This window comes from Salvia splendens, chromosome 13 (genome assembly GCF_004379255.2).
Source record: "Salvia splendens isolate huo1 chromosome 13, SspV2, whole genome shotgun sequence".
Lineage (NCBI taxonomy): Eukaryota > Viridiplantae > Streptophyta > Magnoliopsida > Lamiales > Lamiaceae > Salvia > Salvia splendens.
The window spans coordinates 20040856-20054719 of record NC_056044.1 but is presented as its reverse complement, the minus strand read 5'-3'; the positions used below and the strand labels follow the sequence as shown (position 1 = coordinate 20054719).

The 13864-nt window shown below is 35.0% G+C and overlaps 1 protein-coding gene across 1 annotated transcript; it reads left to right on the top strand.

Moving 5' to 3' along the window:
- Positions 1-593: 593 nt before the first annotated feature.
- LOC121763001 (glucosidase 2 subunit beta-like) lies at positions 594-6716 on the top strand. The gene is made up of 16 exons (XM_042159043.1): positions 594-919; positions 1003-1128; positions 1303-1398; positions 2125-2364; positions 2978-3153; positions 4109-4219; positions 4310-4375; positions 4586-4913; positions 4989-5093; positions 5177-5278; positions 5377-5434; positions 5533-5601; positions 5741-5828; positions 6174-6235; positions 6333-6384; positions 6473-6716. The coding sequence occupies exons 1-16, from the start codon at positions 793-795 to the stop codon at positions 6536-6538; spliced, it is 1872 nt and encodes a 623-aa protein (XP_042014977.1). The 5' UTR covers positions 594-792; the 3' UTR covers positions 6539-6716.
- The last annotated feature ends 7148 nt before the right edge of the window (positions 6717-13864 follow it).

Genomic DNA, 13864 nt, shown 5'->3' with positions numbered 1-13864 from the left:
ATTTGAACTAACAATGACCAATTACTAAAACATCATCTAAAAATAAAAACTTAGATCAATCAAATCAAATCAAATCAAACACGAATTCGTCTTGATCACAATGGTTTGGACATGTATTTCTAGTATGTTATTCACTATTGACATAAACTATATTTTTCTTTTGTTGCATTATCTTTGGCACTACCGGAGGTACTTCTCGCCGGTCCGTACATATTTGTTATGACCTAGTTTATTTTTTTGCAACTTGAGCATACTTTTCAGCAGAATAATCTCTCCATGCCAGATTGAGGCTATGCTTATCCTAGATTGTCCCTCTTGAAAAAAAAAACTCGTAATAATCATCATTGTTTTAATTAAAAAAACAATGCTTGAAAAAAAGAAAAAAATGCTTGAAATACGTGTTAATAAAAAACGATCTTATTTTGTTTAATTTGATTGAAAAGCAGATAATACTTTGAATTGTACGCTGATTTAACAAATCTTTTATTTTATTTTATTTTATTTTATTTTATTTTATTTTATTTTATTTTATTTTATTTTATTTAACACAAACGAGAAAATTATAATACTAGAAGTGCAAATTTGATTACGTTGAAAAAAAAAGCAAATAAAAGAGGGGAAGATTGACTACTTGTGTAAGCCCTGAATCACTGATCGAGGGCTGAACACGATACGGCGTCGTCGGATGCATCTGCAGCTTCACCAGCTTCCTAACCAAAATCCCTAACTCTGCACCTCTAGTTGCAGGTTCACCCTTCATTATTTGCTGCCCTAATCAAGCCGTAACAGAAGATGGAAACCAGAATTCGGCCAAACCTTATGCTGTTTGGCTGCAGCATTATTCTACTACTATACGGCTTCACCAGATCGGCGGCATCCCTTCCCCCAATCGACTCACTCTTCGGAGTCTCCCCTGAAGGTGATCGCCTTTTTGTGCGTGCGTCTGTGTAATTCAGAAAAAAATGTTACTTCAGGAAATAATGCAAACTAATTTTGGTGCAGATGCGAGTTATTACAAGGGGTTGTCATCAGCGAGTGCGATTAAGTGCAAAGATGGATCTAAGAAATTTAACAAATCCCAATTCAACGACGACTTTTGTGACTGCCCTGATGGCACTGATGAGCCCGGTACTCTCTTACTCGCCTGTCTTTAAATGTATAGTTGAATTATGATGATGAGCTTTGATCCCTTGTGGTTGACTGATGCAGCTGAATATATGGTTCCATTGATTGTTTTGTACTAGAATTTACTTTTATTATGGCTTGATGTTAGATTGTTTTGTCAATTCCTGTGTTTTGCAGGAACATCAGCTTGCCCCAATGGAAAGTTCTACTGCAAGAATGCTGGACATGCTCCTGTTGTTTTATATTCTTCAAGGGTCAATGACGGTATCTGTGGTAATATACTGTGCTTTAATCCCATACTTCTTTTTGAACTTATTGGATGCTGTAATTTAAGATTCCTCTTTGATTTTTGGTAATTAGGCAAAGAATGATAATGACTAGACTTAGGTAGGTATGATGGTAGTATGTTCCTAACTTTCAGGAATGAAGGTTGCTACCAACACCTATCTATCATCTGCGGTTGAGTTCTTGTTAATGACACTGACTATTTATTTGGCTGCACACAGTTAGAGATGCATTTATTTGATTCAATCATATCAGCTAACACCTAAATTCTGATATCAAACTTTTAAAAATCCGGACAGACAAACTTTACCTTCTATGATTAGAGAATCACATAGTTTGTTTCATGATTGTCCATTTCCTCATGTTATGATTTTGTTTTTTTCCCATTTGCTAGATTTTGAACCATCATCTATATATCGAACGATATGTAGTATCAATTAAATTCCCAAGTAGGATCAAAGAATGCCTCTTCATCTGTATTTCTAGCCACTCATTGCTTAGATGTGTCAAGCATTCTATTTCATAGTTGTAGAAATGCTTGTTCCTGTGTTCTTCTTTAATTCTTTTACATGCCTTAACTCGTGTTTGATCATAAACTACATAGCGCACGGCGCACCCTTTGTACCTCTGCTATGGTGTTATCTTGGCCTTTTGTCATTGCTGTCACTTTTTGGTTGCTTGAGGACTTAAATATTAACTTATACAACTGAGCAGATTGCTGTGATGGGAGTGATGAGTATGATGGGAAAACTATATGCCCCAATACATGCTGGGAAGCTGGAAAAGTAGCAAGAGAAAAATTGAAGAAAAAGATTGCCACATACCAGGAAGGTGTCACTATACGCAGGCAGGAAATTGAGAAAGCAAAACTATCCATATCTAAGGAGGAAGCAGAACTACAGAAGCTAAAAGAGGAGGAAAAGATACTCAACGGATTGGTTGAAAAGCTCAAGGGTAAACATGCCCCATTTTCCCTCACCCCCACCAAAAGAAATCTAAAAAGCTATTCCATGTGCTTTGCTGCCTCTTAAGTTAGGTCATTCATTAATCTCTGTGTTTGACTGACATAGACACCACACCATAGAATCCCTTTATAATTTTAGGCTATTATAAAGACTCTATTTTGCGCATGTATAAATCTGAATCTGTTTTCATTTTTTTCTGTGTTACTGCATGTGATTCCATGGGAAAGTAAGCCATGCTTCAGTACAACCCTAATGTTCTTTGTGGTGTGATTTCTGCTGTTCTTACGAGCCTGTTTAAAGGACAATGAATAACGTATGCTACTAAAACCTAACGATGGTTGTAGAAAATGTGCAAAAATTCTAGCTCACCTTCTAAAATGGCAATGAGAGGACTGTGACACATCATGTAAAGTTTTAGTTCATTTCAGTATCATGCTCCTCACTGACTATCTACTCCTATTTTTATGTTGTAACCTTATTGAAGCTTTTGGGTCAAATTTTGTATCTTCTATACTGTGATAGTGTGATGCATATTCTATTCTGAGAGATATATTTCATCAATTACTTATCCTATTGCTTGCTTTTGCTCTATCTTTGTCAAGAACGCAAGGAACAGATAGAAAAGGCTGAGGAACACGAACGGCTTCAGAAAGAAAAGGAAGAGAAGGAAAGAAAGGAAGCCCAAGCTACTAAAGATGATGATACCAAAGCTGAAGATACTGAGCCTACACCGAAGGATATACATGATGATATTGGGCTAGTAGATCAACCTCCTCAGGTTTTACCAATATGAGTTTACCCCTGTTCATATGACGGTTTTAATTTGCTCTTGGCAGTTGGCATTGAAACCTGTGGATTTAATGCATAGCGAACATAAAGAACATAAATAAATTATTAAGTACTCCCTCCGTCCCATAAAAATATGTGCACTTTCCATTTTCGTCCATCCCATAAAAATATGGGCTTTTCCATTTATGGAAAGTTATTCCAATTTATTACCCCTATACATCAAGTATTTTACAGCTTATGCCACCAATAAAACACTAATAATAATGTGGGTCCCACCATCCCTAACACTTGTTTAACTACCCTTCTTTCCTCTCTCTTACTTTACCAATTTTGTCTTAATTCCCATGCCATATCATATGCCCATATTTTTATTTGACGGAGGGAGTATAATGTATAACACTTCTGTTGTACATCCCCTGATTTTTAATATTCAGTTACCAATGAATAGGATTAGAGTTATTATGTATCATTAACTTCCATCTAACAGTAATTCTTTGATCACTATGCCTGTGTATTGTACTTTTTTTCACGTATTAGTTTTACACGCAATGAAGAACGTTGAGTCTAAACTTGAAGGCTTTTGTCCAAATAAATATTCTAGATCTTATCCAGTTGTATAGGTAAAGATACTACAGGCATCATTAGCAGAATAAAGATGAATTGATAACAAAGAAACCCTTGCGAGAACTTCTTTATAAGGAGATGTAGATACTATGTTACCTTATTGCTTAAAGAAAACATATTTATCGACTACCTAACATCTTTTCCTAGGAAGAGACAAAGAGTTGGGTTAGCACTTGTAATAATAGATGGATCCTTCCAATACATCCACTCTATGTACTAAATGAAATAGATGCCCCCCATAACTGAGTGCATTTGGGCATAACTATCTCTGCAACAATTATTTTCATAAATTTTGAAATAGCACATTTGACTTTCATTAGGACTCTGCGGAAGACAATCATGGATCTTCCAGTGAACCTGAACTTGGTGACCATTCAATTGAGGACGAACGTTCTAATGATGTAGCAGGGGAGCAAGACGGCTCTATCCAGGTTTGGCCTTCTTTGGCTGAACACACAACTGAATCACTGATACTTTTTTTATTTTTTACTTGTTAATAAATGAAAGTCTACTTGTTTTAGAATACTAAACATCTAGGTGAAGACTCCACTTCTCATGGCAAGGATGGTCTTGATAGCGGAAATCAGGTACGTATTTTGTGACGATGCCGCCCATATCAGTTTTGGTCGTTTATCTTTAGCCCTGCACTAGTAAGTAGCTGTATCATTTACTTCTTATGGTAATCTCAGTAGCTTTTCTTTTATGTACTGGTTCTCAGGTTTCAAAGATCCTAATGACTCAGATTCCTTATCCAACATGTTTGTAAGCTACAGGGTAACCCTTACTTGTTTTTCCAGGTGGAAGATGGAGCTGAAAACACTGAATCACTATCAAAAGAAGAATTGGGCCGCCTAGTTGCATCTCGGTGGACGGGGGAAAAGACCGAGCAACATAAGGAGGAGATTGATACCTCTCAAAATCAGGATCACCAATATCCAAATGAGACACCAAATGAATCCAATTATGAGGATGATACTGGTTACGGCTCAGAGGAGGATGAGTATAATAGATATGATGATGATGATGCTGACAGTGATGACCAAGTTGATGACTTTGATGGAGCAAATCAGTATGATTCTAGTTCTTCACAGAGACATGAGTCTGATGATGAATTAGACTTTTCAGGTAAATTAATTTTCTTAAGAATCACTTTCACAGCCTGCTTAAACAACTTACCAGCATATGATCCAAAATTCTCAGATATAACTGGCACAAGTAGCTCATCATGGCTGGACAAGATACAGCAAAGAGTGAAGAGCATCTTTCAGGCTGTCAATATTTTTCAGAAACCTGTTAATGTATCTGGTAAAGACAACTTCCCTAATTTAATTTCTGCATCATTTGATTCAAACAGAAGATATTCATCATATTGCTGATTGATTTTTCAGAGGCTGCACAGGTACGTAAAGAATATGATGAATCCAGTTCCAAATTATCAAAAATACAGTCAAGGATATCGCATCTGAAGCAGAAACTAAAAGAAGATTTTGGTAATACCTTTGACATCGAGAAAACCTTTATTTATTGTTAACTGTATACTTGGGATGCATTTGTATAGGGTTTTAATATCTTCAAAATGTATTTGCAGGGCCGGAGAAGGAATTTTATTCATTCTATGGTAAATGCTTTGAAAGCAAGCAGAACAAGTAAGAAATTTCTTTAGTTACTTTCTCATTTCCTTGATAGCGTTTTTGAGTTCCACTTTAAAAAAAACATCTCTTAGGAATGGAATTACTCTTTACAGGTATGTTTACAAAGTTTGCCCATTCAAACAAGCTACCCAGGAGGAGGGATACAGTACAACTCGTTTAGGGTAAGCAATTTAATGAGCAGAGCACTTCATCTTGATATATTCTGTTCGGGATTTGTACTGCCTGTTGTTCCATGCTTCAGTCTACAGTTTATATTACTCCTATTATTTTTGTTTTTAAGGCTGCTTAATATTCTTGTAGGAGCTGGGAGAAATTTGAGGAATCTTACAGGGTAATGCAGTTTATGAATGGAGATAAGTGCTGGAATGGCCCAGACAGAAGCTTAAAGGTAGATCATATATATTAAATATGAACATCTTGCATATTATCAGCATTAATCCATAACCAGCTGATGGATTTTAATATTTTAATCATCTATCTTCAAAAGAAAGCGTTGGAACCTGCAGATATCAGAGTTCATTGTATTAAAATTTAAAGTCAATTATACTCTCAAATGTGAAGGAGATAACCCTCATCATTTGGTGGACTATACTTCCCGAAAATCAACTTTATTTCACATCCATGGAACTTCCATTTGTTTTAAAGAGAGACAATCGACATTTTAAATGTGTTTTGTCACCTTGTATAGTTTATTGCGTGGTGTATCATTTTTGTCTGTTATTGACCTCTACAGGTGAGGTTACGTTGTGGTTTGAAAAATGAACTCACAGATGTTGATGAACCAAGCCGTTGCGAGTAAGAATTTCTCTCTATGTAACCGGTTATGGTTTTTGTGATCGGGTTTTGCCATTGTTGTGCACTAGCATCTGACTTGGAATGCGTGTATTTCCAGATACCTTGCATTTTTAGCCACCCCTGCTCTGTGTGTTGAAGATAAACTCAAGGTGTTATTGCCACCCCTTTTTTCTGTTTCCTTTAATCCATAGTGGTTTAGAGAAACACACTTGTAAATGTGGTTATGTTTGTTGATAGGAACTGCAAGAAAAATTGGAGTCACTCAATAAAGATCAACCAAAGGGAATACACGACGAGCTGTGAGCAGGAAGAGAGGGTTCTAAACCACTCTAAAATCTAAATGCAAGGATCCATTCATGATTTTGTTTGTCAGATTTGGCTAGCTATTTTTGTTCTCTCCTCTCAATGAGAAGATAGAGGGTGTAGACTAGTAACTCGGAAATGAAGCACAAATATGGAGTAATATTTTCTTTATATTTTAGCTTGTGTGGGTCTTCTCTTCATGATACACGCACGTGCACACATATTTAATAAGAAAATTTGAAAGAATATTTGCCAGCCGATCAATACAATATACTTCCTCCTGCAAAAAATAGTTTCATTTTTTCATTTTGGAGTGTCTACAAAAAAAGGTCAGTATCCAAAAATTGAAAGTTTCTTTCAAAATTTTAACACTATCCAAAGAAAAAAAATTGAAGGATTTGTGCCGTGTATTATTTTATCCAATTCATTTTCCTCATTATTTTTATAGCACTCATGTAATGACGTAATTGTAAATGGTGTAGTTAAAATTTTTGCAATGAATGAATGATGAATGAATGATTAATCTCAATCTTAAATGGGATGAGAAGGAAGAGAACAAAAGTGGAGAAGATTGGTAGGTAGGATAGAGGAAGAAGAGCAGAAGAAGAAACAAGCAAATACCATTTGATAAAGATGTCCGCAAATTTTATAAGCCTAGGACAAAATACAAAGAATCAAGGTTAAGCAAGGTATGTAGGTGTATAATTTTAACAAACGAAAATAGTGATAGCTTTCTTTGTATCATTTGGACATTTACAATGGTTGTTCATAATTAAGGTATTTCATACACTAACTACTGTTAGGATTGGTATACTGAAAAATATGTTCCAAGCATGTTGCATGGATAGAATTGTTTATATACATATAATAAAATCTACAATCCACTTTTAATCCAAGGCGAGAAGAAGTAATTTTATCACATTGGTGTTTGCTTATGCATTTATAAGATGTTTCTCAAACATTTAAATGTATAAAAAGCAAACAAGTCCAATTCTTCTGCATAGTAGGCTGGTCGTGAACGACGTTCACATAAGGTAACACAATCAGTTCTTTACGGAAAAGAAATAGAATTTTACAACCTAGATAGACTTTGACTACCTATCATGAAAGGTTGCAGTGTCAGTCCGCATGTTTCCTTACCTTAGGAAATAAACGACACTGTGTGGTTTAACACCGAATGATCTAACAGTTGAGATAAGTCTTTCTTGCTATTTACTGAAAGACGTCTCAGTGATTGTTACTCCGTCCGTTCCACAGTAGTGGAGTCATTTTGTCATTTTGGTACGTTCCGTAGTCGTGGAGTCATGCGTTTCCCCTTTTAGTAAAAGTCAACACATTTCTTCTCAATTACTTTACTCTCTCTTACTTTTTTCTATTTTCATGTCCCTACCTTTTTTCATTTCCAATTTTATTAATCCCTACGTCCGCGAATAGGAGTCTCGTTTTTCCATTTTGGTAAAGAGACCTCACATTCCACTAACTCATTCCATTCACATGTCATTTAAAACTAATACATACAAGTGGGGCTCATATTCCACTAACTTTCTTCCACACACTTTTATAACATTTCTTAAAACTTATGCCTGAATAAAATGAGACTTCTATTCGCAAACGGATGGAGTATTCCTTTACTTAACTCACTTAACACAATTTTTCTTACATCGCGTGCCGAAAAGAAACACCTCCACTACCGCGGAACGGAGTGAGTATATCTTAATCATTGTTGACATAACATTGAGCTTACGATATTGATTATGCACTAATTTGATTTATTCAAATGGTGCGGATTTTTCGTAATCGATCAATGTCCACAGGTGCTAGTATTGTTATCGCAATGAATCGTATGCTGAGTGAGACCCCACATTCCACTAACTCATTCCATTCACATGTCATTTAAAACTAATACATACAAGTGGGGCTCATATTCCACTAACTTTCTTCCACACACTTTTATAACATTTCTTAAAACTTATGCCTGAATAAAATGAGACTTCTATTCGCAGACGGATGGAGTATTCCTTTACTTAACTCACTTAACACAATTTTTCTTACATCGCGTGCCGAAAAGAAACACCTCCACTACCACGGAACGGAGTGAGTATATCTTAATCATTGTTGACATAACATTGAGCTTACGATATTGATTATGCACTAATTTGATTTATTCAAATGGTGCGGATTTTTCGTAATCGATCAATGTCCACAGGTGCTAGTATTGTTATCGCAATGAATCGTGTGCTGAGTGAGACCCCACATTCCACTAACTCATTCCATTCACATGTCATTTAAAACTAATACATACAAGTGGGGCTCATATTCCACTAACTTTCTTCCACACACTTTTATAACATTTCTTAAAACTTATGCCTGAATAAAATGAGACTTCTATTCGCAGACGGATGGAGTATTCCTTTACTTAACTCACTTAACACAATTTTTCTTACATCGCGTGCCGAAAAGAAACACCTCCACTACCGCGGAACGGAGTGAGTATATCTTAATCATTGTTGACATAACATTGAGCTTACGATATTGATTATGCACTAATTTGATTTATTCAAATGGTGCGGATTTTTCGTAATCGATCAATGTCCACAGGTGCTAGTATTGTTATCGCAATGAATCGTGTGCTGAGTGAGTCCAGTTTGATAATATCCTCAAGAGGTGTTCGAAAAAGGCTTTATTATTCAGAAACCCGACCGATTGGAATTTATTCTAGAATAATAAATAATGATTTTGAACTAGACAACTCTTGGAAAAAGATGTTAATTAATTAATGTGAAATAACATATTTAAATTAATTAATGGATATTTATATCTTAAAAGAAAATAATAAATTAAAGAGGTAAAGCCCTGATTACTTGTAATTTGAGATTAGACGGGTAGTCAATATTAGTTTACTGTAGTGGCCGATAATAATATTCAGTTGGACTTGTATTAAATTGAGGCTCAATTTAACTAGTAAAGACCAACATGTTTGGCTCAAATCCAACCTCTATGGATCCCTTATCTGGCCCGTTATAATTCAACATAAAAGGAGATTAGAAAGAAGATTTTGACCAAATTCAGTCACAATTTTCGTGACCACTTTCACCGGTGGACGAAAACTTCAGTCTTTCTTTCTAATCAAGCCCTTTTTTATTCTGACAAGTTTTGCCCATCCAAAGGTCATTATCTGAGTTCGTGATACAGATTAGAACCTTCGTGATAAAGTATGAAGAACACCACATTGAGAAGGCACAAACAATCGATGATTTTTTGAAGAATCTAATCGGTAATTCTAAACCTACGAATTCATGAATTAGGGTTTAAATTTAGGGTTCCGCATGATTAATGTGTTCTTTCTTGCAATTGATTGTTTAACATGTGATTAATTGATCCCATAATCAGTTAAATGGATTCAAATATATAATTTATTTGTTTATGCATGACTTGTGCATGATATCTCTAGAAAGACTTTACATGCTCATGAAGCTCTCGGATGACACTGATGAAGGGGCCAAAGATGCTCCTGAAATCAGTCTTGATGTATTCCCACCAATCCGAACATTGTCCCTTCCCAGTACATTGCATCAACTTCTTTTCAAACCATCCATTTCCCGACTAGTGCAATGGAACGATTTGCATCGATGTAGTACATGTCAAGAAATTAGGACTGAAATGAAATTCCCTATGAGCCAAGTACCAATTGTTGTCCCTTCACAAACCTTGGTGTTGGACATGGAAGTTTTACCGAAAAGATTTTTGTAGATCATCGACCATATTGTATCTCACTCCACCATTTTTTATTCATAACCTTGTATGTGGCTTGTATGACTGGTCATCATGGGGTCATATTGTCCTTAATTTCACCAGAAAATAGAAAATTAAAAATCATTATAAGATTGATTGGAAAGGAGATATCTAGATTAAATCTCCTAAAACCTCCAACTATAGTAAAACATAAATCGACATATGGACACTATTAAAAAAATAGATTAAATCTCTACAAGTAAAAATCACATTTAAGTTACAAACCACATTTAAATATATTCAAATGCCTTGCCAGTTAAAAATTAATAAAGTTGCAAAATACTCCCTCTGCCCCAAAAAAATATGTGCATTTGGGATGGCACGGGAATTAAGAAAAAATTACTAAAATAAGATAGATGAGGAGAATGGTATAGTAAAGTAAGAGAGAGGAGGGGAATAGTAGTTAAAGTAGTGTTAGTGGATAGTGAGACCTACATTATTAAATTAATATAACTTTTCAAAAATGGAATGCACATATTTTTGTGAGACTGATAAAAATGAAAAGTGCACATATTTTTGTGGGACAGAGGGAGTAAAAAATTACGTAGCTTTAGTTTGTGTTCAATTAAACTTTAAAAGGGCCAAAAATTTAGTTTGAAGAACGACATTCATTATAATTATAACGAAAATATATCCTATACCCTTCGTTCCATAATAATATGCACACTTTCCTTTTAAGTCTGTCACATAAGAATATGCATGGAAGGGCCTCGATAATGGGCGCGAATAGAGTGTGGATCAAGTTATATGGAAGATAACCGAACCGGTTGGATCAGTTAGCAAATGTCGTTGCCACTTGATCAATGCAATCTCGCCCTCACTCGTTTCCTACCAAAGTAATTTATAAGAGTAATGCTATGCAGCCATAATGTGGTCAACCACACAATGTCATTTTTGTAAATAATTAAAAAAGTCAATGCAATAAATTAATAGTAATAGTTAGTGCTAAGATAATTTTACTTAATTATCCCTTTCTCAATTTTTTACTTCAAACTATATTATGATACCATTTAAAATTTTGTTACAAGAATATATTATAGGTTATATTGACAATACCAATAATAATATCAAATATTAAAAATTATAAATACAGCTTCATATTAATATATTGTTGCTAATATATTATTACAACATGGAGTCATGTAATATTATGAGTTAATATGTAGATATTTTTACCAACATTTGGATTATATTACTAAAAATTAAGTTTATTTTCAATTATTACAACACACCCAACAACAAAACAAAAGAAAAGTACCAATGTGTCTCAACTTTGCTACTTAAACTAAATATGAGATAATTAACTTAGTGTCAATCGATATAATTCGTCTGTGTACTATATGACTATTCTTAAAGCTATTATCGACTAATACATTATAAAATACACAACTATAATATAGAAATAAATAAATGACAGACTAATGGCGACTCTTTAGCTCGTTTCACGAGTTTCCTTTATTATTAGATCAAAATTTATAATTGAAGTACAGACAAAAGACAAGTTTGATACATAACGTGACAACCAATAATCTTACGTACGGGAGTAATTATATATAGTGTTTATGTACATTAAAATAAAATTCTTGTTACTCTACTCCCTATTTAGGCACAAGGGTAAATTAGTCTTAAAAAATTGATACTTTTAAGATGAACAAGTTTCAACTAAAACTAGCATTAAATGTACAGATTTTTATTAATATTTTATTTTTATGACTGGCCACATTATGGCCATTTAGCATCACTCAATTTATACTCTCAATTTTGCACTACTTTAATAGTAAAGCGGCAAGTTCGGGGTCGATCCCACAAAGAAGCTAGTGTATCAAGTGTGTGAGTAGTGAACAGGGGATTGGCTGCTGCCACGTTTTAACTTTGGGAGTTTTTACCTACTGATTTTACTCTAGACAGAATTTAACTTACTAACTTGATCAAGGAAATTTTAACTACTGGGTCAAGTGAATTTCAGACTGGAATGAAAATTAACTACGTGAAACAGTAAACACCACGATGAAAACAAAAGCAACTTTGATTAAAACTAAACTCAGAACAGTACAGCGTGAAATTTAAACTAAGCTAACACTTTAGAAAATACGAAAGCAAGTAAAACCGAGGAGATCCTCGGCGGGAAACTTAAGAATACGCCGACAGATATCAAGTATTCTGCAGCGCTCCTTCAATCACCCTTTCTAACTAAGCATTACTTTATCTAAGCTATCTAGAGAACTGAACTAAACTAGAGAGCTAAGCTAAACTAAACTAAAGACGGAAAGTAAAGGATCGGATCTCTTTTTAACGTGGTGGCACATCCTCTATTTATAGGCTCGGCACGACCTCCAGCTGGATAACGATCTTGGCAAGGAATATTCGCTCATGCTGAGTGTGAGCGACTCATCGATTGCTACGTGCTCTCCTTCTAGAATGACGACGCTTTTCATTAACAGATTCGTGACTCAGCTCCGTCCTTGCGTCTCATATATTAGCACGTGTCCCCTTCTAGAACGTTGTCCTTGCTAACAGAATGATGCGCACCATCTAGCTCATTGCCTTGCGTGTCCTTCTTCTGGAAGCATGTGATCTCCTCCTTGCCTGCTTGGTTACTCCCCTTGATCAACTTCCCCGATTTCTGGCCTATTTTCGCCTATTGTACTTGCTTGATCAGTTTGACCTTGTTGCCTTGGTCAAACGACATTCCTGCACATTTAACACTTGCTTTGCGCGATAAACCGATCAAGTAGCGTACATTTTACCCATAAACTGATGCATGAAACGAGCCTTATCAAACCGCTCACACTTAAAACATACTTGTCCCCAAGTATAAAGAAAAAGAAAAGAAAAAGATAAGGCAAATTTCAGGCATGGTTTACTAATTTCAAGAAATTAAAAGAAAATGAAAAAGAAAACAAGACTCGAAATAAAAACACATATTCACAGAGATGCGTTAGATCGAATAAATTTCCAACAATCATACCCGAGGTCGAGGTCAATCCATTTGCCAACAGCTTATGTTTCTTCCTTTTTGCTTTTACTTAATCAAGGTGTCTGTTCGTCAAGATTGCTCAATTTAAAAACCACTGTTGGATTCACTCAGTTCTCACCAGAGATGTTAGGACTGTTCACTCGGTATTGCCACAAATTTAATACCTCGAATCGGATTGAACAAGATAGTTCCTTAAGGTCTTGTTTCGGGTGTAATGAGGCTTAAGGGTAGTGGTGTTTCAAGGTAAGGTCCTAGGGGTTCTAAGTTTAAAAATATAAACTGTAAAAAGAAAAACACGTGAGTCAAGAAACCAAAGATTTGAACTATTTATTTCGCCACTAGATATCTTACTTGGTCAAGTGGCGACTTCCAGCCTTGAACTTTTGGCTTATTTTTCTAACTTCCGACTTATCGGGTCAGGTTACAACTTTTCCTACCTAAAAATATAGTATATATAATAGTATTTAAATAAATTCGGATTAGGGTTTTTTAGCTAAATATAGTATATATAATAGTATTTAAATAAATTCGGTTTTTTAGTTTTTTGATTTCTTTAT